The 25,309-nt window shown below is 38.5% G+C and overlaps 5 protein-coding genes and 1 non-coding gene across 11 annotated transcripts in view; 3 read left to right on the top strand and 3 right to left on the bottom strand.

Annotated features, from left to right (window-relative positions):
- Positions 1-2,957, bottom strand: part of LOC132101027 (H(+)/Cl(-) exchange transporter 3-like) — a 51,121-nt gene extending 48,164 nt beyond the window's left edge. For all 4 annotated transcript variants that reach the window (XM_059505839.1, XM_059505841.1, XM_059505842.1 and 1 more), the window contains exon 1: positions 2,808-2,957. The gene's annotated coding sequence lies outside the window, so the exon portion shown is untranslated. The remainder of the gene's footprint in view (positions 1-2,807) is intronic.
- The window catches only part of LOC132096107 (aerolysin-like protein), a 254,098-nt gene extending 238,843 nt beyond the window's left edge, over positions 1-15,255 (top strand). Inside the window, 1 exon segment of the mRNA XM_059501275.1 lies at positions 15,246-15,255. The gene's annotated coding sequence lies outside the window, so the exon portion shown is untranslated.
- On the bottom strand, positions 3,888-21,764 carry nit1 (nitrilase 1). 3 transcript variants are annotated; one of them, XM_059505889.1, is made up of 6 exons: positions 21,649-21,764; positions 6,708-6,944; positions 6,534-6,637; positions 5,380-5,516; positions 5,156-5,281; positions 3,888-4,273 (listed from the first exon to the last, which is right to left on the bottom strand). In XM_059505889.1, exons 2-6 carry the CDS (start codon positions 6,941-6,943, stop codon positions 4,013-4,015), a joined length of 864 nt encoding a protein of 287 aa, XP_059361872.1. In that variant the 5' UTR covers position 6,944; positions 21,649-21,764; the 3' UTR covers positions 3,888-4,012. The 3 variants fall into 3 exon arrangements, with proteins under 3 accessions (XP_059361872.1, XP_059361862.1, XP_059361868.1); XM_059505879.1 differs by lacking the exon at positions 21,649-21,764 and adding an exon at positions 9,702-9,778; XM_059505885.1 differs by lacking the exon at positions 21,649-21,764 and adding an exon at positions 8,414-8,421.
- Positions 8,848-11,387, top strand: LOC132101186 (prefoldin subunit 2-like). The gene is made up of 4 exons (XM_059505914.1): positions 8,848-9,005; positions 9,581-9,669; positions 10,666-10,789; positions 10,869-11,387. The coding sequence occupies exons 1-4, from the start codon at positions 8,868-8,870 to the stop codon at positions 11,055-11,057; spliced, it is 540 nt and encodes a 179-aa protein (XP_059361897.1). The 5' UTR covers positions 8,848-8,867; the 3' UTR covers positions 11,058-11,387.
- Positions 17,785-17,866, bottom strand: trnas-gcu (transfer RNA serine (anticodon GCU)). Its single transcript has one exon. It is a non-coding gene; the product is annotated as a tRNA-Ser (tRNA).
- Positions 17,970-22,476, top strand: LOC132101150 (beta-1,4-glucuronyltransferase 1-like). The gene is made up of 3 exons (XM_059505868.1): positions 17,970-19,421; positions 21,678-21,892; positions 22,424-22,476. Exons 1-2 carry the CDS (start codon positions 18,318-18,320, stop codon positions 21,867-21,869), a joined length of 1,296 nt encoding a protein of 431 aa, XP_059361851.1. The 5' UTR covers positions 17,970-18,317; the 3' UTR covers positions 21,870-21,892; positions 22,424-22,476.
- The last annotated feature ends 2,833 nt before the right edge of the window (positions 22,477-25,309 follow it).

Here is a 25,309-nt window from a genome sequence, read left to right as displayed (position 1 = left end):
ATTTTGTTTGTGGAACATAGGTACATTTTCGTGTTTCCAAACGAACATATCAAGTGGCCGAAGTCTCCGCGTTCAGCACAAATCCCGCCCTGCAGCTGATTTTAAGGCCGGTGACACACTGGCTGCGTGGTGTGAGCGTGGTGTTTCTGCTGCGTGTCAGTTGCGTGACGGCTGCTTCGCGTTTTCTGTGTCTTTACACACCAGAATCGTGCCTGACGCGGAGCTGGTGCGCTGCTGCTGCTGTAGGTGACATGGAGACCGCCGACAGACCAGGATCTTGTCTTCATGACAACAATATCTATACTTCATGTTGAGCATAAATATAAAGCCTACTGATAAACGACACCGTCAACAGTATTGACGGCAAAATAGACTATGTTTGACAGGTGCACTATGCCAGTGTGTCACCGGCCTAAGGTTTTCAAAAGGCATCACGTGAGTGTGAACATCACTACAACTAGGAAAAAAACGATTGTAATTGAAACGCAGCTCCCGTCGGCATTTAAACAGAGCTTTGCTCTTAATTCTGATCGGTCCAACGCAATAACGAAATCTGAGCAGGTCTAAAAACTGAAACTGTTGATGCTGCACTTTATACTTTGGAAAAGTTATATATATATTTTTTGAATTTGAGCAGGCTGGGATTGGTAAAGCTGCACTGTAATCATCAGTTATTTATTTATATTTTTCATTATATTTTATTATATGATATTGGTTTGAGACTGAGAGTATTTTATTTAGTGGAGAACTTTGCAGCAGTATTTTATTTCTTATTCTTTTTTTATTTCATATATATTTTATTAAAAAGGATTTTTAAAAAAGTGTAAATAAATTGTTAAAAAAAGTTTACAGTAATAAACAACCTGCAGTTTAATGTTTCCATTTCTTTCCCTTACTGTACCGAAAATGAACCGAACCGTGACTTTAAAACCGAGGTATGTACCGAACCGTGATATTTGCGTACCGTTACACCCCTAATATATATATATATATATATATTTATATTATTTGCAAAGTTAATTTTTATTATTATTATTATTATTATTATTTTCTACTCATTCCAGCACTGTATGTGTTTATTTAAGTTTTTAGTAAATATTTATTTTTACTTCACTCTTTTCCTAATTGAATCAAATTTGTTTTTTTTGTTTTTTTTATTTATTAGATTAAATTCTAGTCTATAATTGTAATCTAAGTTTTGTTTGTTTTTAAATAAATATGTATCTAATTATTTATTTATTTTATTTTAGATTTTATTTGCTCGTGTTTTGTTTTCACTTAATTTATTTTTTAAGTTTTATTAATTTATCTGTTGTTTCATTTATTAGAATAAACTTAAAACAAAAAAAGGCAGAATTTAGTTTTAATTTAATTCAAGATTTAAACTCGCAATTCTGTGAAAAAAAAAAAGTCTGAATTATGGGATAAACATTTAAAATAACCTTTTTTTTATTCATTGGCGGAAACGGGCTTCCATATAAATTAAATTAAATTATTAAATTAAATTAAGCAGATGCTTTCATCCAAAGCGACTTACACTGCATTCAGGCTAACATTTTTTACCTAATGTAAAACACTTATTTCTGCAACTGATAAGAAAAAAAAACATCAAATATGAAGCATCACGCAGGGGATTCTGGGAATGTCAATTTATGATTTTTCTCTAAATCATACAATGACTTTTCCTTATTTCACTCCTCCAAAAAAATAGTAATTTTAACAGTATTTACATTTATTTAGTCTATATAGTATGGAAACTTACTGTTAACCAATTAACAGTTTTTACTGTAGCATTTTAACAGTCTTTTACGGTTAAAACCACAGTCATGTTTCACAGTGTTGTGTATCTTGTGACTTACTGACAGACTTGTTGTGAAAGTTCACACATTCATCTGTGTGACTCTTTATTGAAGACAGCAGTGCCTCAACATCAGTGACAAGCATGATAATGAACAGAGCTCGACTCACTACAGAATCTGTACACACACACACGCACACTCAAACACACACACACACACACACACAAAACAGACAGACACACACACACACAAAACAGACAGACACACACAAACGCACACACACACACAAAACAGACAGACACACACACACGCACGCACGCACGCACACGCACGTACACTCACACACACACACACACACACACACACACGCACGTACACACACACACAAAACAGACAGACAGACACACACACACGCACGCACACACAAAACAGACAGACACACACACACACACACACACGCACACACACACACGCACGAACACACACACACACACACACACACAGACACACACACAGTGTACAAAATTGACCACAAAATATGGTTAAAAGGATAGTTGATCCAAAACTGAAAGTTCTGTCATCATTTACTCACCCTCATGTTGTTCCAAACCTGTATGAGTTGCTTTCTTATGTTGCTTTCTTATTTTTCTTGAGTTTGCTGGTGATCCAACAGTTTGTGGTTCCCATTGACTTCCATAGCATTTATTTCCCTACTATGGAAGTCAATGGGAACCACCAACTGTTTGATCATCAGTCCAACAAACTCCAAAATATCTTTATCATTCTATGTTCTATGGCACACACACACATAAACCCAAACACACCTAAACATACACACACACGTTTATCTGAAGCTCATCTTGTCTGAATATGTGCACGTGCATCTTAGTCGTCTGATGTCTGTCTCATGTGTTATTAATAAACAGTGTTTGACATACACTCGTGCACGAGATCATCTGTGAAGCGACACATGCCGTGCCGTTATCACCGCGGAAGCGAGCGTCTTACCTCTGCGATGCCTCGAGACGAGCTCTGAAGACGCAGATCATCCCAGCAGCACGAATCAAACACGCAACGACATCCTCCTCTCGAGAACCGGTGGTCGCGCTGCTTGTTTTGGCCCGTTCCCGTGACGGTGACGTTCACTTCCGGTGTCCCCTCCGCCTCCTCCGTCATCAAAGAGAAACCAGATTCATAATACATAAATAAAAAACTCATCATCTAATTTAAAACATATTATCATAATGCTAAATTAAATAATAAAGCAATTAATAAAAATAAAAAAACAATAAATGTTCATTAGAATAATGATGGAGCAAAAAAGTTTACTGCATAATATATTGACGTTATTTTGGTACTATATATAGTATTGTGATGCTATGAATAATTTAATATTAAATTACAGCAAAAAAAATTATTACAGGAAACGGAATGAAAACAATAGAGCAATAAAAGACGTAAGTAAAAGGAACGGTTGAAACGTAATAAAAAATAATACTGAAAAATATAATATACATTAAAATAAAACCAGATTAGTAATATGAAAAACATTATGAATGTAAAACAAATATAAATAAACAAAATAATAAAGCATACTGCATAGAATAATTAATATTTGATAATAAATTAATTCTAATTTACTTTTTTATTTTAGTGTTACATAAATGTAATTTCTATATATCTAATTAATAATGCTGTAAACGATTAATCGCATCCCAAAAAAAAGAAAAGTTTTTATGTGTATACTGTGTACATTTATTATGTATATATAAGTACATAAAAATGTATATTAAATGTATAAAATATAAGAATATGAATATATAAATGTATAAACATACATATTTTAAAAATATATACTGTATGTGTGTATTTATACATAGATAATATACACATGTATAATGTAAACAAAAACTTCTTGATTAATTGACAGCACTAATAATTACATGAAAAAAGTGACTACAAATGTAAACAACGGAGCAATAAGGAGGGTTTTAAATAATAATAATAATAATAATAATAATAAAACAAAATTATTATTAAAAAGAACGGAATATTACAAAGTAAATGACACCAGACCAGTCAAGGCACTTCTGATCCAACTTCAAATTTAATAAACAGCATATCAGGCTCATTGATTAAACACACAGTAATTCACCAGTGCATATTATTTAACACAAACACATCTGTGTTATATAAAGGTGTGCTGTAATCACTCAGTCCAGGCTGCAGTAGAAGTCCTGGTCTCGGCGGTGCTGCTGCACTGGCATGTCCCTCCGGACGTCCCGTAGTCTCTGCAGGTCAATCTGCACCAGTGTTAAAGCCTCATCAGACCCCCCACAGTCCCCGGTCACCTCACCCCACGGGTCCACGGCCAGCGCGTGTCCGAACGATGTCCGCTTCGGGTGATGAGCTCCGACCTGCGCCGCCGCCAGGACGAAACACTGCGTCTCGATCGCCCGCGCCCGCAGGAGCACCTGTCAGGGGGACATCTGCTTCACACTCAGTCTGACATCAGTGATGGACAATGTCTTACTAAATATCATTTTTGCTTTCGACAACCATTTGTAAGGTCTTGAATTATCCATTAAACGCCAGAAAAACATGATCTCTGAGCCCGATTACAACCATTTGTTCCATTCTCAGCTGATTTCCAGAAGAATGCCATTATTTTATGTCTAGTCCTGATATAAAGTGTCTTCAAAACCAAATCTTGCCTCATTCGACCGCTTTCATTATTTTGACAAGTGCTTTGTCTTCATTCTTTGTTCAGATTTCATACCATTTCAGACATTTTCATAAAATCATTATATTTAACAGACAAAGAAGACTCAAGTTAGGACCATTCAGTGTTTTGAAATTTGTATGACAATTAAACATAAACACCCAAAACACTGTATTTTGTTTTAAAGGAATTTATAATATAATAATCTTGCCATGCAAACCACTGTTAACAGATAAATAAATGCACACTCATTACATTAATCCATAAAAAGTATTAATGAATTCTTATTTAAATATCTTGGTAGTATTTTCTGTATTTTTTTTCCTGCCTTTCTTTAATTTGTGCCAACTTCAATAAAAAAATAAAGAACTAAAATAAACATTGCATTATATTTTTAATTTAAAAATTCCTTTAATGATCACCTAAGGGCTGGCTCAATTATTTTTTATACAAAATTATTTTTCTTTTTTTTGCATTTTGACTATGTTCCTGACAATTAAATGTACTTGAAATACTTTACATGCACCTGAAAAAAAAACTGTACGTTATGGAAGTTTTTACTGGTTTCTTTTAACTTAGCATCATCAAATCATCATCAATAATAGGTCTTTTTTTGCAAATGGCATGTTTTCACCTCCCAGTGTGCCGTTCCTGTGGCCACAGTGAAGGCTGATGGGTAAGTGAGGATCTCTGCTCCGTGTCTCCGCAGCGCTGATGAAAGCTCAGGAAAACGCAGGTCATAGCAGACGCCAAGACCGACCTACGACAAACACAACACCATGACAGCACTACAGCGCACTTTCAGATCAAGACCGAGGGTCCTACGGCTGCTTGTGGTGTTGTTCTGGGCTGAAGCACCTTTCCGATGGGAGTCTGGACGGGAGACACCAGTCGAGGTCCGGGGACGGTGAAAGCACTTTCCTTCAGAGACACTCCTTTACTCGTCAACTCCACATCGAACAGATGAGCCTTCCTGTACACGGACACCAGCTCCCCTGAACACACACACACACACAACATGCTACTGCTGACTGTGGCAGAAATCCACCTCCAACTAAATTCTATTTAATATGAAAGAAAACAGGATATATTAGGATCATTGTTTTTTATTTTTATTTTTTTCATTTTGTCAATATTTTCATGACAATTAAAGCATTTGCTTATGATAATGCTATAATTTTCTTGTATAAACATTGATCTTGCTATGAAAACAGCTATTGATGCTGATAAAAACCGTAAATAAAAATTCTAAAATATTATTTGACTTACTGAAATATTGTAATTATATCCAACTTAAATACAATAAATATCAAATATGAGTATTTCCTATCTTTAAACATGACAGGATGTTAAGCCTTTAATTCACACTGGGTTTATTTATTTAAAAATCAATGCATTACGGTATTTTTTAAAACATTTATATAATAATAATATCATAGTAATTAATCACTTTTAATCATCTGAGAATTATGAAAATGGAAGGCCTATGCGAGGACGATTTTATGAAACATTTTATTTCTATGTGACAATATTTTCCCGACAATTAAGTACACTAAAAAAAGCTTAAATTACAGTTACTGTATTTTATTTTGAAATATGGATGGAAATAATTAAACAAACAAACAATTAATCATTACCATAATGCAGAAAATATAAGGCATAACTTAAATTATTTTAAATTTAAATTCCATTGTAGCATTTTCTGATTTTAATTTATACTGATTTTAATTATATTAAAAACAAACTTTGTATTTTCAGACAAATATTGTACATTTTATAAAAAATATACTTTTAAATAATCATATTAGAGTAGTTTTATAACTATTTAATAGTGTAAATATTTCATATGTATAAATGATTAAATAAATATGATTGATATTTAGTAATTACATATAAAAGATATATGGATTACAGTAATAAATCACCTCATTAACAAACTGAAAATGCCAAACGTACAATGCACAGCTCCAAAACTGTGATGCACCCAAAGCACCAGACATGAGACGATGTACCTTGTCCATTGATGATAACATGGCTGTTATAAATGCGCCGGTCCATTTTCCAGTCGTGTCCTCTCTCATGAAACCCACCCAGAGACAGCCACACGTCCAGCTTCCTGAAACACACACAGACAGCTCCTCAGCCTCAGCCGCGGTCGGTCGCTGTCTCTCTGCTCCGTGTCATACCTGGCCAGGTGTGAGTAACGGCTGATGAGGTCACCGTCCAGACTCTCGGACAGCTGCAGCGTCTCCTCGCGGTTAGAGCCGATGTAATCGAAGCCCTCCGGCAGGAACACCATACAGGCCCCGCCCTCTTTGGCCTGCTCCACCAATCGCGTGCAAGCGCTAAAGTTGGCCTCTTTGTCAGGGGTAGAAGTCATTTGACAAACAGCTGCCACAGGAAGTGATGACGACGACGACATCCTGACAAAACAAATGAATGTGCCTGTGTTTCTATGAGCATCTCCTGAGGACTTCATTTCAGGTGCATTTCATTTGAGAAAACTAGCCTCGGATAGAAACTCAAAGCTCTTCACCACAACCTTCCAAAATAAGAGTTTGTTTTAACAGTTTAATTACAACAGTGCAACAGAATCTGCATCTGAAAGTAATAATAATAATTATTATTATTATTATAATACAATCTATTAAAACAAACAGAAACTCAAAGCTCTTTACTACAACCCTCTCAAAATATCAGTTTGGTTTAACTTGAAGAAATTATTATATAAAATATATTATTACTATTGTAGAGTAGGAAGTACATCTCAGCGTAATAATAATATTTATTAAAGATAATTTTTTAAAACTATTTAAAAACGCTTAAAATTGTTTTTTGTTTTTTTAAGAATTTCGCAATTTCTAAATCGTTCAGCACTGTGTTTGCCAAAAAGTAAAAGGACTTGATCAAAAAAAAAAAAAAAGTAAATTAAATTAAATTTATGCATTTAGCAGACGCTTTTATTCAAACCGACTTACATTGAATTCAGGCTAACAATTTTCTCCTAACATGTGTTCCCTGGGATTTAAAAGATTAATTAAATTGTTAAAAGTTTAATGCATTGCTTTTTGTACCAATACTTTTGATCATATATTTATTTTCATTTGTAAAACACAGAATTCAGAAATATATATAAATAAATAAATTGTGCATAATCTGTAGTTCCACGAAATCTCAAATTAAAGAATAATAATAATAAAAAACTGAGGATCACAAGTGTGACCCTTAGTTTCACTGTTGCGCCTTCAGGTGGACACTAATGAAAACTGCACTGCAAAGTCACCAGACAAGTCATGGCTGTCCATTTATATTGCAATAACAACAAATGAAGTAAAAGCATGTATTCACTGACACCTCTGTCATCAGAAGCTCGTGCGCATCTAAAGCACAACAAAGAGGCTCTGATATTAACATGCGAGAGTATGAGAAGTGTTGCATTGCTCAAACAAAACAACATGCATTAACTCTTGCCTGCTCTGTCCTCGCACTGCCTTCGATCTCCAAGCCGACAGACCCACAGCACATGAAGGCCCTCGCTGTCTCAGAGCAGCGAACAGACGCATCGACACACTGTGAAACTCAGTTAATCACCTTTCTTTTACTGTGTATGTTAATCACTCGCTGACTGAACTTTGAGCCCATTTCAGACACAATAACTAACTAACCGCTTTAGAAACACACGACGTCACTCGATTGAACGTATTCTACTCTCAGAATACGAGTGTGAGTTAAATGATAACCCCGTCGTTTTATGGTAAATTATAGTTTATATTTGGCTAAATACGCGTGCGATCATAATACTTCCGTGTGGGCGGGGCTTAGATGTCAGAACGCTGCTTCTGATTGGACAGTAGTTTAGGTAGTTTAAGTAATAATTCTTATATTTACGTACCTTGCATTTTCTTTACATTTTTTATCATCAGTATCGGTATGGAAATCTATTTAACAGCAGAATTATTCAGGTTTAAATTATTTTCTCAGCGCAGAGCACGAAGGATCCATCACGGGAAAGTCGTTGTGATCGCTGAAAAAAACATGCGTTTATCTATTTACTGGTAAACTAAATTTCCATCTATGTTTATAATAATAGAATTTCAAAGATTGTAACAGTTTCATATAAATGTCATCAGTAAGACTGAAACGTCATGAAAACGATTTGAAAGCTGTAAAAAGAAGTCACCAAGCGCCTCTAGTGGAACAATAACTACACTTTTTAAGTAGCGGTAATCTATATTTAAAAAAAATTATATATTTATAACACTAATAATGTGGCAGGTGAATATGGGAGTATGTGTGGTTTAAAAAAACGAATACAGCGCCTTAGCGAACAGTATTTTCAGTCAGGAATGCTCGCGGTCAGTCCCTCATGTGACCGTTGGGGTCCTGATTCGTACGGTGCGGTGCAGTTCATCATGGCGGCGAACAGCAGCTACAACACGAGCGGTAAAAGCGGCGGAAAGCAGCCCGCGCCGTCCGCCGAGCAGGTAACGACGCATCGTGTTTATTACAGTAACGCGCGAACGCTTCATCTGTGCGGTGCGACAGAACCAGAGCGCGCCTGCTATAAACAACAGAGCCGTGAGCGTCCGACGCTCCTTGGTGTATCAATCACAATGGTCTCGTTGTGAAGCGCGTTCATTGGGTGTGACGCGCGTGTAGTGACTGAGACGCGCCTGTGCTGGTTTACAACATTGCAAACCTCAGACAAATGCTGCACGAGAGATAAAAGGCCCAGTGATTGTATAAATCTAGGTCTCCACCCGTTATAAACTAGTACATGCCTTCTGCCTCCATGAGGAAAGAGCAGCGTCTGCGCGTCTGTCGCTATTTCTGTCCTTCAACACACACACACACACACACACACACACACATATATATATAAATATATAATTAATATTGTGATGTTATTTACAATATATATATATAATTATAATTACCTATACAAACTTGAACCTGATCATCTTACTATTATTTTTTAATTGTATTATTTTACAACTTACTACAGTATTAATATGCATGTGTTATTGGTGTGTGTGCTTGTGTTTGGTGTGTGAATCAGGTGGTGGCTAATTTCCAGCGGATGCGACAGGAGCAGCGCAGCATGGCCTCGAAGGCTGCAGAGCTGGAGATGGAGATCAATGAACACAGGTGTGTTTGATAGAAGTGATGTACTGTCAAACCTTTCCTTCCCACGGTGGATGGGTGCCGTCAGAATGAGAGTCCAAACAGCTGATAGAAACATCACAGTAATCCACCACTCCAGTCCATCAGTTAACTGCCACCTGGCCCTTCGGCGGGACACCTACGTTTACTTCACTATATTACAATTAAATCCTAATCTAATCATGACAAACTATATATCGTTGAAAAGGTCTAAGACTCCTAAATAGATATTTTACCAATCTTTTTTTGTAGGAAAAGTAATAGATTAATGTATGGCAAGTGTGCACCTCAAAAACCTACATCATAACAGGAGTTCACACTTTAGAGATCATCAGAAATGATATATCACTTGAACACTTAAAATCTCAAAATTCATCCTTTGAATACCATTTTAAAATCTAAACATTGCATTATCATGAAAATGGTACATCAAAATCATTTCACAAAATATTTTCAGTCATGAATTATAAAAATTTTGGTTTAGATCATGCACTTTTTAAGTCTATGATAAAAAATGTGAGTGACGGTTAACAGGTTTTAATGTCTTGTGAAGTGAAAAGCTGCGTTTTTGAAAGAAACAAATCCATTGTTAAGATTTTTATCTCTTTAAACTTTTACTTCTTCCAGTGAAAAGGTCCATCTCCTGTTGTCCTCTCACATCAAAATCTTTGTTTAGATCTGTTATCACTTTTTAAATGGTGCTTGATCTGCGCATATATCTCTCCTGAAACAGACTTTTTCACAGGAGAATCAATATTAGGGACTAAAGCTGGTTTGTAGTTACAAACCTCTAAATGATGAATTTGTTTCTTTCAAAGACACCGCTTTTCTCTTCACAAGATGTTAACTGATGGACTGGAGTGTTGTGGATTATTGTGATGTTTTTATCAGCTGTTTGGACTCTCATTCTGACGGCACCCATTCACTGCAGAGCATCCATTAGTAAGCAGTTGATGTAATGCTATCACTTCCTCCTCACAGCCTCGTCATTGAGACGCTAAAGGAGGTCGATCCGTCGCGGAAGTGCTTTCGTTTAGTTGGCGGTGTGCTGGTGGAGAGGACCGTCAAAGAAGTTATGCCCGCGCTGGAAAACAATAAAGAACAGGTATGACTCTGCTGCTGGACTCACAAACGTTTGCTCGTCATAAACGATGCGTGATTTTCACTTCTCTCTTTCCAATCAGATTACGAAGATCGTGGACTCCCTTAACTCTCAGATGCAGGCGAAAGGGCGGGAGCTGACGGAGTACCGCGAGCGCTACAACATCCGGTTAGTCGGAGAGGACGACAAACAGGGCAAAGCGGACGCCAGTCAAGCCAAAGACAGTGAAGGAGGAGGCTCTAAAGGAGGCGCCGGGGTGCTCGTCTCCTAGTGGACTACTCTTAGATGGGTAGAAATCGTTGGCGGTTTAATATTTGCGGAGAGACTGAGTTGGCATGATTCTATTAAGTCTAACAGATGCCAGTCACAAAACACGAAAGAGAATGAAAGTCTCGGTTTTCATGCACGTTTTTTTGTACATTCAAAATATTAAAACACAAGTCACAACTTCACAAAATGAACTTCAACTTCCATCCTTTCCTTTTCAGTCCAGTTTGTTACAAATAAATAGTCAGTAAACATGTTTCATGTCTAAACGGACTGCATAAATTCATAATGTCAAATAGTTTTTGAGGCTTGACTTTCACTTTCTTCTGCTTTGGGATCGAAATATTGGGTGCAGAGTGAAAGAGCACGTCTCATCATTCATTATGCCACTGTTGTACACCTGCGGACGAAGCCTTTTTATGTTTGGTTTGTTTTTGTGGTTGTTTTGGTTATTGAATTAAAAAATACAGAATTGAGCAAGATCTGTTCAGAGTGTTTCGTGTTTTGTTCATCACTAAAATCACACACTTGTTGGAGCAAAAAAATAAAAAGGGCATGAATGTTGCTGTTTACCACCTGTAAAATAAAATTGTTATATATATAGAGAGAGAATTTTTTTTGCCATTATTGTTTTTAATATTAAGTATCTATCAGTGTGAGGTGTCACTAAATTAAACATTAAAAAAAAGCTCACTAGTTTGGTGATCGGTTTAAAATTGACAGCCTATATTTACGACAATTAATTTTACAGTCTTAACTGAGGGGGGCTCCAAAGTCTGAAAAATACAATGCCTTATATAACGATTCAATCGATGCATCGATTACACACTCTTGACAGTGCAATTCATGATCAGTCAGGACAGTAAATGATTTAAATCGCCAAGAATCGAATGAATCACGATTTCTATAGCGATTCAATGCATTCAAAATAGATTCACTTTAAATAATACTAGCAGGAAGACCAGTCCTCGTGCTTCGCATCTCTCCTTCACTGATGCGTGATCTTACCTCAGGTCTCGTGTTCAGTTATGCTAAAGTGAAGTAGTTTTGCTTTTATGTAGTTTCTCAAAGGCTCTTGGTCATCATACCGAAAGCTGTGCATTTGATGCATGGACGGAGTAGAAATGTAAGTGGCTAATTTGAATGATAAATGTGTTTTAACAATGCTGATGAACCGACTGAAGGAAACAACCACAGCATTAACACCGAACTTTAAATAAGAGCGCCAGATTTATCTGATTGTCAGATGTATGAAAGTAGCCTTTGTTGCTTTAGAAATCGGACGTGTTTTCTCTCAGAATCATCATTCGCTGATGGAGAGGAAAAGTTAAATACTATAGCCTAGAATTCGATTTTATGAAAATGAGATAACTTTATATATATATATATATATATATATATATATATGTGTGTGTGTATATATATATATATATATATATATATATATATATATATATATATATATATATATATATATATATATATATAATGTATATATTGGCTTACATAATTTTTTCTTTTTTGCATATGCCATGTCATAAGATCGTTCAACTATCATATTTTCTTTTTCTTTTTTTTCTGTAACCACAAAGGCTGCTGTGTAATTTGCCCCCTGACTAATCATTTCAATAATTTAGGGGAAGCATTTAAATAATCCTGTGAATGCAGAATCGAATCGTTATAATTGAATCGAATTGAATCATTTTGAATTTGTTAAAAATCGTTCTTGAATCGAATCGAAAACCTATGAATCGTGAATCGAACCACTGTCTACCCAAAGATTCACAGCCCTCATTTTATTTTATAATATAATGTTATTATTATTATTGTTACGATATATTGTTGTATATTGTGTTGATGCTTTATGTGACTACGTTTCCCATGATGCACTTTGTACTTATGTTTCCGGTTATGTTTCCGGTGTTGTTATGAAAGTGCTGTTGAGAGAATAAACAGAACAGTCACGTTAAGTCTGTGTGTGTGTCATACTGGTCTGCATACGCCGTTATACTCTTCTAAAAGACACAATAAATTGGCGACGAGGACGGTGTTAATCCGCGTGTGTGATGTAATGCGGAAATGAAGCGGCTCCATGGCGAGATCGCTGGAAATGAGAAAATACGAGCCTGCTGCTAATCAACGTGTTGACTGAAGAGGGGGAAGAAAGACAACGATTCAGATAAGTGACTGAATTAACTGAAACGACAGAGTACGGCAAAATGGCAGCAGTTTTTGGCAACATTGGTCACTTTGATGAAAGTAGTGAGCAGTGGAGCTCTTACACAGAAAGATTTGAGTACTTTGTGGCAGCGAATGCTATTACTGAGGAGAAAGTGGTACCCACTTTCTTAAGTGTGATGGGTCCAAAGACATATACACTACTGCGTAACCTCCTGCAGCCAGAAAAACCGGGAGAGAAAACATATGATCAAATAGTGGGCACTCTTAAAGCACATTTCTCTCCAAAGCCCTTAGTAATTGCAGAGCGATTTCGATTTCACCGACGAAATCAGCTGGAAGGAGAAACCGTGACAATGTTTGTAGCGGTGTTAAAAAAATTAGCTGAACACTGTGAATTTGGTGAAGTGCTAAATGACACACTTCGAGACAGATTAGTCTGCGGACTCCGCTCTGAGGGCATACAAAAAAGACTGTTAACGGAGGGCAACCTGACACTACAAAGAGCTATTGAGCTAAGTGTGTCTATGGAATTAGCTGCAAAGGAAGCACAGCAACTGAGCTCAAACAGTAAAGTGTATAAGATGGAGACCGAAAAACAAACTGAAAATAAAGGCCCATGTTTTCGCTGTGGTAAAACGGGACACTCACCTGTTTCATGCTGGTTTAAAGATGCGGAGTGCCGCAGCTGCAAGAAAAAAGGACACATTGAGCGGGCATGTAAAAATAAAACAGAAAGAAAAAAAACGCTACAGAAACCAGTATACAGAAGGAAGCAAAAGCAACATGTGTTTGCAGTTGAGCAGGAAAACGAGGTTACTGATACATCTGATGAGGAATTTCCTTTGCATGTGCTCACTGTCGCAGGTGGAACCAAGGCTTATAAGGTCACCGCGCTGCTGGAAGGACAGCCTGTGAAAATGGAGATTGACACTGGTGCTGCTGTGTCGCTCGTGTCGGATGCGGTATACAGTGAAATTCTGAGCCATCTACCACTCACACCACCTGATGTGATTCTTAAGACTTACACTGGGGAAGCGGTGACCATGAAAGGACTCACTCAGGTAACAGTTGAACTGAACGGACAAACAAAAAAACTGCCATTGTATGTGGTTTTGGGTGGTTACCCCTCGTTGATGGGACGTTCGTGGCTGGAGCAACTCAAGGTGGACTGGCCAGCTATACATATGATGACACATAAAACACTGGACCTTGAAGGTATTCTCCGAAAACACAGTGATGTTTTCAAACAGGAGTTGGGCAGCATGGAGAAAATCAAGGTGAAATTGACTGTAGAGCCGGGAAGCCAGCCAAAATTTTTAAAGGCCCGGCCCCTTCCATATGCGCTGAAACCCAAGGTAGAAGCAAGCTTAGCTGAGCTCAGGAAGGAGGGGGTGCTGGAACCAGTCAGTGTGAGTAAGTGGGCAACACCCATTGTTCCAGTTTTAAAGAAAGATGGAGGCATAAGGATCTGTGGGGATTTTAAAGTCACTGTAAATCCAGTGTTGTCAGCAGAACAATACCCCTTGCCTCACATTAATGATCTTTTTGCTGGGCTGACTGGAGGGCAAAAATTCAGCAAAATCGACCTCAACCAAGCATACCTGCAGATGCATGTTGAGGAACAGTCCAGAGAACTTCTCACCATTAACACCCACAAAGGCCTATTTCGGTATAAGCGGTTACCATTCGGAATTACTTCGGCTCCATCCGTTTTTCAGCGTGCGATGGATCAAATTCTGGCAGGGCTTCCAGGAGTGGTGTGTTACTTAGATGACATTCTAGTGACTGGCACTGATGACGAGTCGCACTTACAACATCTTGATGCTACCCTTGAGAGACTGAAAGAATACGGATTGAGAGTGCGCAAGGACAAATGTGAATTTTTCCAGTTGTCAGTCGAGTACTTAGGACATGTCATTGATGCCTCTGGGTTGCATACATCTCCATCCAAGGTTAAGGCCATTGTGGATGCTCCAGTGCCCGAAAATGTAAGCCAGCTGCGGTCTTTCCTCGGTTTGCTAAATTATTATGGTCGTTTCATCCCAAACATTGCTACGTTGCTGAAACCCCTGCACAAATTATTGTGTCATGAGAAAACTTGGAGGTGGACCTCTGAATGCCAGGAGGCATTCAAAAGAGCAAAAGAGACACTTTTAAGGTCAAATGTCCTCACTTATTTTGACCCTGCTCTTCCCATTCAGCTGGCCTGCGACGCTTCTCCATATGGTGTGGGAGCTGTCTTGTCCCACATCATGCCAAATGGTCAAGAGAGGCCAATCGCATTTGCTTCCAGGAGTCTGAGTAAAGCAGAAACAAACTATGCTCAGATCGAGCGAGAAGCGCTGAGTATTGTGTTTGGAGTTCGCAAGTTTTATCAGTACATTTTTGGAAGGAAGTTCACGTTGCTGACCGATCATCGCCCACTCACTGCAATTTTTGGCCCACACCATGGCATTCCCTCTCTTGCTGCCAGTAGGATGCAAAGATGGGCTTTGATGTTATCCGCTCACACCTATGACATCAAATATCGGAAGTCAGAATTGCACGGAAATGCGGACGGTCTGTCCAGATTGCCTCTCGCAGACAGGATAAAAGAGGCTCAAGTTGCAGAAATTTTCTACTTCAGCCAGGTGGAAAGGGCCCCAGTAACAGCTGTGCAAGTACGTAAGAGCACACGCAGTGACCCTGTCCTGTCCAAAGTCATGGATATCGTCATGACAGGAAAAGGGGAGAGCGATGACCTGGAGCTAAAACCATACATCTCTCGACGTCATGAACTTTCAGTGCAGTCAGGCTGCTTGCTGTGGGGAAGGAGAGTGATCATTCCCCCGGTCCTGCGCAAGCAAGTGCTAAAACAGCTGCATGTGGGACACTGTGGAATGGTCCGAATGAAAGAAATTGCCAGGAGTTACTTCTGGTGGCCAGGAGTGGACAGCCAAATTGAGGAAAAGGCAAGAACATGTACGTCATGCCAGCGCATACGTAATGTACCACAACTGGCACCGCTGCACCCATGGGAATATCCAGAGAATCCATGGCATCGCATTCATATTGATTTTGCAGGTCCAGTCGAGGACAAAATGCTGCTGGTTGTCGTGGATGCACACAGTAAGTGGCCTGAGGTGGCTATCATGAAATCTACCTCAGCTGAAAAGACAATTGAGAAACTGGGAGAAATTTTCAGTAGATTTGGATCTCCAGTGCAGCTGGTCTCAGATAATGGCCCTCAATTTACATCTCAGGAGATGGCCACATTTCTACAAGCAAACGGGGTGCAGCATATCACGTCATCACCTTACCATCCTGCAACAAATGGGTTAGCAGAAAGGTTTGTCCAAACCATGAAACATGCGTTGAAAGCTTCACTCGGACAAGGGACAATTCATCAACGCCTTCATAGCTTCTTGTTGTGCTATCGCAGTACTCCGCACGCAACTACCAAAGTGTCACCAGCGTCTTTGTTGTTCAATAGAGAGCTCAGGACAAGTTTTGAGCTGCTTAAACCAGCAACACTCAAAGAAACTGTCTTACGACAGCAAAAGAATCAGGTACAGCGACGGAATCTGCGAGCCAAGGACAGAACCTTTTCGGTAGGCTCACCAGTGCTGGCCCGGAACTATGGTGGTGGTCCGAAATGGGTTCCGGCTACTGTGGAGGCCCAGACGGGTCCAGTCTCGTATAAAGTCAAAACGGCTGGAAATCTTTCTTGGAGGAGACACACGGATCAGTTGCTTAAGGGAGCCAACTCATTAAAGGATCTTTCCGAAGTTGCGGATGTCACTGATCAAATTAGTGACAGTACGCCAGCTCCTGAAGTACCCATTACTGAGTCTACCAAGACCTCAAATTGTCCATCTGTAAAGGAACAGGTATCACCTGTTGTACCGATAGAAAATGGAAACCAGACAGGCCGCCGATACCCAGTTAGGGAGCGGCACCCACCTCACCGTTTTTTGGATTATACTTAGTTAGGAGCTACCCTTATTGTGTCGGGGCAGAATAATCCCCAAAAGGGTCAGCTAGGGTTTGAGGTAGTCTACCCTCACTCCCAAGGAATTAGTTGTGTTCATACACTTAAGGAAATCATAAAAAAAAAAAAAAGCTGAATCTTCTGAGCAAAATAAATACTTAATAATAAATGAAAAAAAAAAAAAAAAAAGAGAAAAGAAAAGTTCGTAAGAGAAGTTGAATTTCATAAATTCATGACTACTGATATTACAGTTAATTTGTAATCTCTGTGTTAGACCTCAAAGAGTAAGGGGGAAGGAGATGTTGTATATTGTGTTGATGCTTTATGTGACTACGTTTCCCATGATGCACTTTGTACTTATGTTTCCGGTTATGTTTCCGGTGTTGTTATGAAAGTGCTGTTGAGAGAATAAACAGAACAGTCACGTTAAGTCTGTGTGTGTGTCATACTGGTCTGCATACGCCGTTATACTCTTCTAAAAGACACAATAATTATATTTTAAACAAACAGAATATACGTATAGTGCAAAAACGCCAGGATTTGTTTTTTTTAACCAAAATCAAAAGTCGAAAATGAATTCCGACGAGGATGGGATTCGAACCCACGCGTGCAGAGCACAATGGATTAGCAGTCCATCGCCTTAACCACTCGGCCACCTCGTCTGCTGCGACTGTGTTTTGTATATGATCAATAAATAATAATACACATCATACATCAATCATCAATATTTATTGATCTATCTTTCTACTGAGAGGAAGTGTTTATGGAGGCGAAACAGTCACATACACGCACGCCAGAACACGAGCGATGAGCCGAGCCAGTTCTAGTAGGGAGTTTACGGTAACCGGAACGGTAAACAAATATACGCCGCCATGCGCAGTGCATGCTGTACGCGAACACGTTTCTCCCTCTGCTTCTTCACAGGCGTGTTTTCAATGCATGTATCTAAACATGCAAATCGATTCCCTTTTAAACTGACTTGCACTACATCTCGCTGCATTGCAAATCAATGCAATGTCAGCTGCATGCATGAGGGCTGCTAGAGAGCTGGATAACCCTAGCTGATCTGTGTGAGCATTCATTGACATTAAACAAAAGCTACCAGTAATTGTAATGCATTTCTCTAAAAAATGCTCCATGCCTAAGGTGGTGCTCAGTGCACTTCTTATTGTTGCATTGTTGCAGCTTTTATATCTGTCTTTCCTCTCAAAATTGCATGGCAAACAGCAGCGCTACAAGTATTCTGAGCTTTTCGGCTCCAAAAAGACAGCAAACCAAGGAGAGAAGAACCCCAGGCGGGAACATCTCAGATACTCTTTATCCACAGGTGGGATCTTCGATGGGAGCGGACAGTACCGTGTGTATAAAAACCTAATCAAAAGCGACTTCTTGACCAATCAGAAGCCAGGAGCGGATCCCAGATTGCACCACCTGGCTTTGGCCACGCATACGACTATCAACAACCTTCACCATTTGAACGCTTTGTTGGAGCGCTGGCAGAATCCTCTATCCGTCGCGATATTCGCCGATGGCCAGGATATTAAGTTCGCCACGGCGTTCGTTTACGCCCTCAGCATTTTCTGCCCACAGGTTCAAGCGTTGGTGGACTTCCATCTGGTTTGCCTCTCAGGTGAAATGGCCAGTTTTCCAGACCAGGATCGAGAGCATTTCGCCGGTATGGAAGAGAAGGGCTGCCTCGGCATCTTCACCAAGCTCGAATCCCACCGAGACCGGTATAAGAACTACGCCATTGGCAGCAAAGTCTCGTACCCCAACAATCTTCTCCGCAACGTGGCCCGCAGCGGCACGGACGCCGCCTACATCCTGGTCATCGATATCGACATGATACCCAGTGCCAATCTGCACCACCAGTTCGTGACCATGCTGATGAGGCATGAACCGGCCGCGGACGAGGTCCTCGTGCTTCCTGCGTTCGAGATCAGACACACTCGTAAGGTGCCCGCGACCAAGTCGGAGCTGGTGCAGCTCTATCAGGTGGGTGAAGTGCGGCCGTTCTACAATGAGCTTTGCCCACGCTGTCAAGCTCCCACTAACTACTCACAGTGGGTCAATCTGGCCATCAAGAGCTCTGGGACCCTGGAGGTGGCGTACACCATAAACTGGGCCGATCCGTGGGAGCCTTTCTACATCGGTGCTCGATCTGTTCCTCTCTATGATGAGAACTTCAGGCAGTACGGCTTCAACCGCATCAGTCAGGTAAGTCGATGGAGAGGTGGACTCGAGCAGGAAGAATATACACACTAGACGTGTCGTTATTCGGTAATGCGATATATCACGATAATGAATATACACGATATTGTTATCGTGGGCACTACAAAATACTGTGAATATGTATATATTACAAATTATTCAGAATTTGGAATGCATTTTAAGAATACTATTCCCATCCACTGGTTAAAACCGAGCGCCAACCTCCCGCTCTCTCTCGTGAGGCCAATAAGGAAGTGACTAAAACTTCAATTCATCGACTGGCCGCTTGAGGCTGGCTGCAAAAGGGAGTCAGTTCCATAGACTCCCCATGTTAAAATGCCCAACTTTACAGCAGGAAAAAACATGTTTACAGCCTGGTTAAAAAATGATTTTGGTCTAAATAGCTAATTTTACCCTTCATGACAACTGTGAGGGATTGAATTTTTTTATAACTCATCCGTTTAAATTATATTAAGACTTAAAGTTCTGCATAATTAAGGGCGTAGCCACTTGAGTGACAGGTGGATTGCCGCTGCTGACACTGCTGTCATGCTAGGTGGGTATGGCTTCAGCAACTAGCTCCCGCCTTTTTGCCCATTTTTGATTGTCCGGGAGAGTCGCGCGGTGACGCGCTGCCAAGATGGCGACGGCCCGCTCTACACACTTTAGGCTTCAAAAACACACTTCAGGAGACTACGGGTGACGTCACGGACACTACGTCCATGTTTTTATACAGTCTATGGTTAAAATGCACAACACCACTGTATGCTGCTCGAAAGAAGCATGCGCTCTGATGTAAACAAGCATGCATGAGAAGCACATGGGGAATATGTGAGAGACGTGCTATTCACTCTCTGACAGCAGATGGCGCTAAACTGCAGAAAATGCAGCCTGGAAACCCCATAAATAAAGCAGCTGTACTACTTTCTAAAATATATGTAAATCATATTAAATAGCCATTCAGATTTGTGTATTCGCTATGATGTTCCTCACAGTGCCAAATACTTAAGTTTAAGCATTTAGCAGACGCTTTTATCCAAAGCGACTTACATTGCATTCAAGCTAACAATTTTTTTACCTAACATGTGTTCCCAGGAATATAACCCACAACCTTGCGCTTGCTAACTCAATGGTCTACAACTTGAGCTACAGCAACACAAAATACTTTTGTACTTAGACTTAATAGGCTATTTATTTTGAAACATTTTCTTCATTTTATTCTGCACTATGTTATGGGTATGGTTGTGTTTCTTTCTTGGTATTTGTTGGTTTTGTTTTTCCTTGTGTTGTAGGCGGCCGCAGAGATACAGGACACCTGACTCCCATTAGGAGGTGGAGATAAATATTGTGGTTTCATGCAATGAGTGAGGCAGGGAGAGTTGACATCATCTCCGGCTGGCCTCGGGTTGCCTCACTTTGGGATCGATCGTTGTCTGAATTTTGTATTGTGTAAACCCCAAGATTTTGTAATAAATATTAATTATTATATTAATTCAGTGGTGTGGCTGTCCCATCTTTGTTGCGGTTACGAGCTGGCCGTAACAACTACTACAGTACATGCTCTAGATATTGCTATACTATATTCATACTTTACATTAGGGCTTCATTAGTTAACATTAGTTAATATAAACTGCCAATGAAAAATTCTTCTGAACAATTTTTTTTAATCTTAGGTATTCCAATATTTAATAACAATGTAATTTTTTAACAAAGATTATTCACTTCTTTAGCAAATGTAGCTATTGCTCATTGTGAATATTAATGGTTTACCAATGAGGTCTTATTGTAAAGTGATACCCGTTGGTCTTTATAGTTCTTTTGCGCTTTAATCGGTGTAAAACTTTAACTTTATATATTTTTCTGTATTCTTTTCTGTATTCTGTATTTTCTGTATTTTTCTGAAAATCCCAGTAGATCAGCAGTTCACTAAAAGTCACTTAAATCCCCTTTCTTCTCCATTCTGATGCTCAGTTTGACCTTCAGTAAGTCGTCTTCACCACATCTAGATGCCTAAATGCATCGAGTTGCTGCCATGTGATTGGCTGATTAGCATTTTGTGTTACCAAGCAATAGAACAGGTGTACCTAATAAAGTGGCTTGTACTGTATCATAAAAATACTAATCAGTATTTTGGATCGTGTGAATGGAAAGTGGACAGAGATCTGGTGTGATTTGAGAAACTTCTCACGGTGCAAAATATGTATTTCCATTATTCATTCATTTGCTTCGTTACCTACTGACTGACTTCTCTCTTCTCTGTAGGCCTGTGAGCTTCACGTCGCCGGTTACAGGTTCTCTGTGGTGAGCAATGCGTTTGTGGTGCACAAAGGGTTCAAGGTCCAGGGAGAGTTTCACAGCAGAAAGGACGAGGAGAACCGGAAGAACCGCATCCTCTTCCGCAGCTTCAAGGAGAGCCTGAAGGCCAAGTATCCGAACTCACCTCACCACTGCTGAGAAAACAGATGGTAATGAGAGATGTAGCTCCCCCAGTGACAGGCATGAGGCAAGAGGTCTTGGTTAAAATACAGGGCTTTAATGTTGGTCAACCCGTGAGAACTGGTTTGAAGAAAGAAAAAATAAATTAACAAAATAATGTTATATGCATGTCTCGACATATTGTGTTATAATCCAGCCATTTATAGCTAGACACTTTATATGTTATACATCAGAAAAAATGGCACATGAAAACATATGTCCACACAAACACCCTTATCGTATAATTAACAGTTAACAAACCTCATTGCTGCTTATCACAAAGAGGTGCTAAACATCCTTTCAGATCTCCCGTATCATCTTCTGTCTATTTTCTTGTAAATGTATGCACTTAAACACTACAACAGCGGAATAATCAGTCTCTTTCGCTGTAAAGTTTTTCTCAGTGCGTCGCTCAAAAGCGACGATAGAACCAATAATTAGTTCCGTCTTGCTGTTAACATTCAATTCAGAAGCAACAGAATAGTAAAAGTGCTAATACAGAAATAAACTGGCAACAGGCAGTTACAAGAGAGATCACATCTACTCCTGACCAACATCTGCCAGACTTTATATGATGCACAAAACTGAAACAAAGAACCTGAATCTCCACTCATTTCAAAACATGAAGAACTGTACTGTCAAAGGAGATGTACTTGAATGCTCATTATTTGATCTATTAGCTGAGGACATGATCACGCTTTTAATGAGAGAAACTAAATAAAGATTTTTTTTATTTATATGTTTTGTTTTCGGTACATTTGTAACTCCTTTGGGTTTTGAGGACATGATATAAATGTCTTCAAAGTGAACTTATTTATTAGATTTTTTTTAATGCTACTCTCCATCTCACTTTTCTAAGGTTTTCACTGTATTTAACTTATTTTTTTCACATTTTCCCCCAAATTGAAGGCAAGACTCCATTGTGATATTAACTACTATATAATCATACTTTACTAGTTAATTGATTATGTTAAGAATTGCATTTAATATGTTTTCTGAAAATGTACAAAGGTTTAAATATGCAAAGCAGTCATTATGTAATTAGATATGCATACATTTCTTGAGCAGAATGGGTAAAGCCAGATTCAAAACTGTTTAATTTGGTTTAATTTAATTTGGTTAATTTGGTTGATGTCAGAGTCAAATGGTTTTACAGATAATTTTCTTTTTATAATCACAAAAAAAGTGTTTAGGAATCAAATGTATAAAATCAGCTGAATGGTATATAAACAAACCCATGTATGTGCTGCTGAAGTATAGAGAAAAAACCCATTTTGAGAAAAAGGCATGTATTGCAACTGAAATCTACAGACACAAATAGATAAATTGCAATAAACTCCAAAAGCATATTTGCAATATTTTAAAAGCATATTTGGATGTTTTCTTTTCACTAGACTGAAACAACACGTCATGAAGAGCCAAACAGCCCAAAATCAGTGCATGAAAAACTCTGTTTAAGCCTGTAGTGTCTGAGAAATGTTTCGCCTGCTAAGCAGTAGCTGAATACTGATGGTTCGTATTACAGTACAGTGAGTATGTACAGTATAGGTTATAAGAGAAAGAGTGTGGTGCAGCTGTATCTCATGAAGTGACTTTAACGCTACACGTGTTTGAGTTACTGTCGAGACGAGCTCTTGTAAAGTCCCAGAGATTAGATTTAAAGCTATTAACATATTAAGACCTTTATGCTAATAAAAACTCTAAAGACGTCTGATGATGTTACACAACCGGGGAGTGGTGTCTGAAAATCATATTAGTGTTTTAATTATACTGTGGATTAGGGGTAGATGACAATTAAGCAACTTTGGATTAATGCAGGTATGTACAGGTTTTAGTATAAGCAATACTGCATTGTACTGTTTAACACTGAATGGGGATTATATATATATTATCCTTTGTTTTTGGGTAAAAACCCATTTTCTTTTACTTTATAATATTGTTTTCTGATTACAAGAGTGTTATTATTTTTTATTTTTTTAACATTAGTTTCCATTAATAATATTTTGTTAATTTTTGTCGCAAGAGTGTTTTGGTTATTTGATAGTGTTGTGTAGTAATAAAAGCATGAATGTTGTGAAACTGGAAAAATACTGTTAATCCAGAACAAAAAGTGTTTTTTAAGTGTTTTATAAAATTGTGACATAACAATGTGAACATGTAATTATTTGATTGCACATGATTATACAACTAACTCCGGTTTAGTTTTTATTGAATGGTGATATTTTGTGAATAGTTATTTTGTTATTATATCAACTTGTTTGTTTTGTATCTATCTACAACATAGTGTTCTTGAAAATTTGAGTGCTCAACTGGTTGTATTCTAGGGTGCTTGACTGCAAGGAAAACTTAAATGTGATTAACCATATAATTGTGCATAATTAAGATAATTAAATAGACATATATCAACTGTCATAAATGAGGAGAAAACACAACAACCAGTTTTTTTTTTTTGTTTTGTTTGTTTTTGGACCGTGCATCCAGTCAAACTCAGTGGCATTTAAGCACAAATGCATCTGTCACTTTGAAACTAGTGAAATTAGGCAGATGCATTTGAGCCAAAATATAGAGTCTGATCGGATGCACTGTATAATTTCACTCGATGAACATGAAAATGCAATCATCTCAGACCATTCACAAAATTATATGAAAGACAGAACTACTTGGACGATGTGTTTTACACATTAAAACTATACTGTGTTAATTTGTGTATTGTTGGGTCTAAATATAGTAGGCCTAATGTAATATTTTATGAATGTTTGATTGTACACTTTTATTTATTTCAGAAGTAAATTAAACCGTTTAGGTACTTTGTTGATGTAAAATCTGGGTGCTAAAGCAAAAAACAGTTTGCAACCGCTGTTGTAGATCAAAGCCATTAAAACGTTTTTTTTTTCAGTCACATGCTTATTTTTAATAGAATTTACTACACTTTCCTTTTCTTATTTTGCAACGCGGACGTTCGCTATTTTATGTACATTTTCTACTATTACAAGAAGAACAAAGCACAGTAAACAGAAAGAAAATACATTTAAAAGTTACAGTTTGCAGTATCAAGCAGCATAACAAGCTGTTTTATACAAAAAGAAATACTGGAAGCAAATGACACCGGAAGACGCGCACAATCACGTTAATTTTTTTTAACAAGTCTCATTGCATAGACATATAGTGAGTTTATTAGTCTGTGAAGCCTACACTTCTAAACGTCCGAGTGTCGTTGCAGAAGTGATCCAGTAGGGGGCGCGAAGTGTGAATTTCATGTTCCAGATCACCTGTGGGATCATGTTAGTTGTATTTTATCCGAAACTATGTGCACTACAGCGCCTGGATTAGTGTTTGTGTGTCTGTGTGTCAGAAGGTTTAGCTGCTCTTCACCTCCTCTGATTAGATCAGTCTTGAGTCTGGCAGATCGGCGCGTTTAC

Source organism: Carassius carassius, chromosome 2 (genome assembly GCF_963082965.1).
Source record: "Carassius carassius chromosome 2, fCarCar2.1, whole genome shotgun sequence".
In the NCBI taxonomy this organism is placed as follows: Eukaryota; Metazoa; Chordata; class Actinopteri; order Cypriniformes; family Cyprinidae; genus Carassius; species Carassius carassius.
The sequence above is the reverse complement of the archived record's forward strand: the minus strand, read 5'-3'. Positions and strand labels throughout refer to the sequence as shown.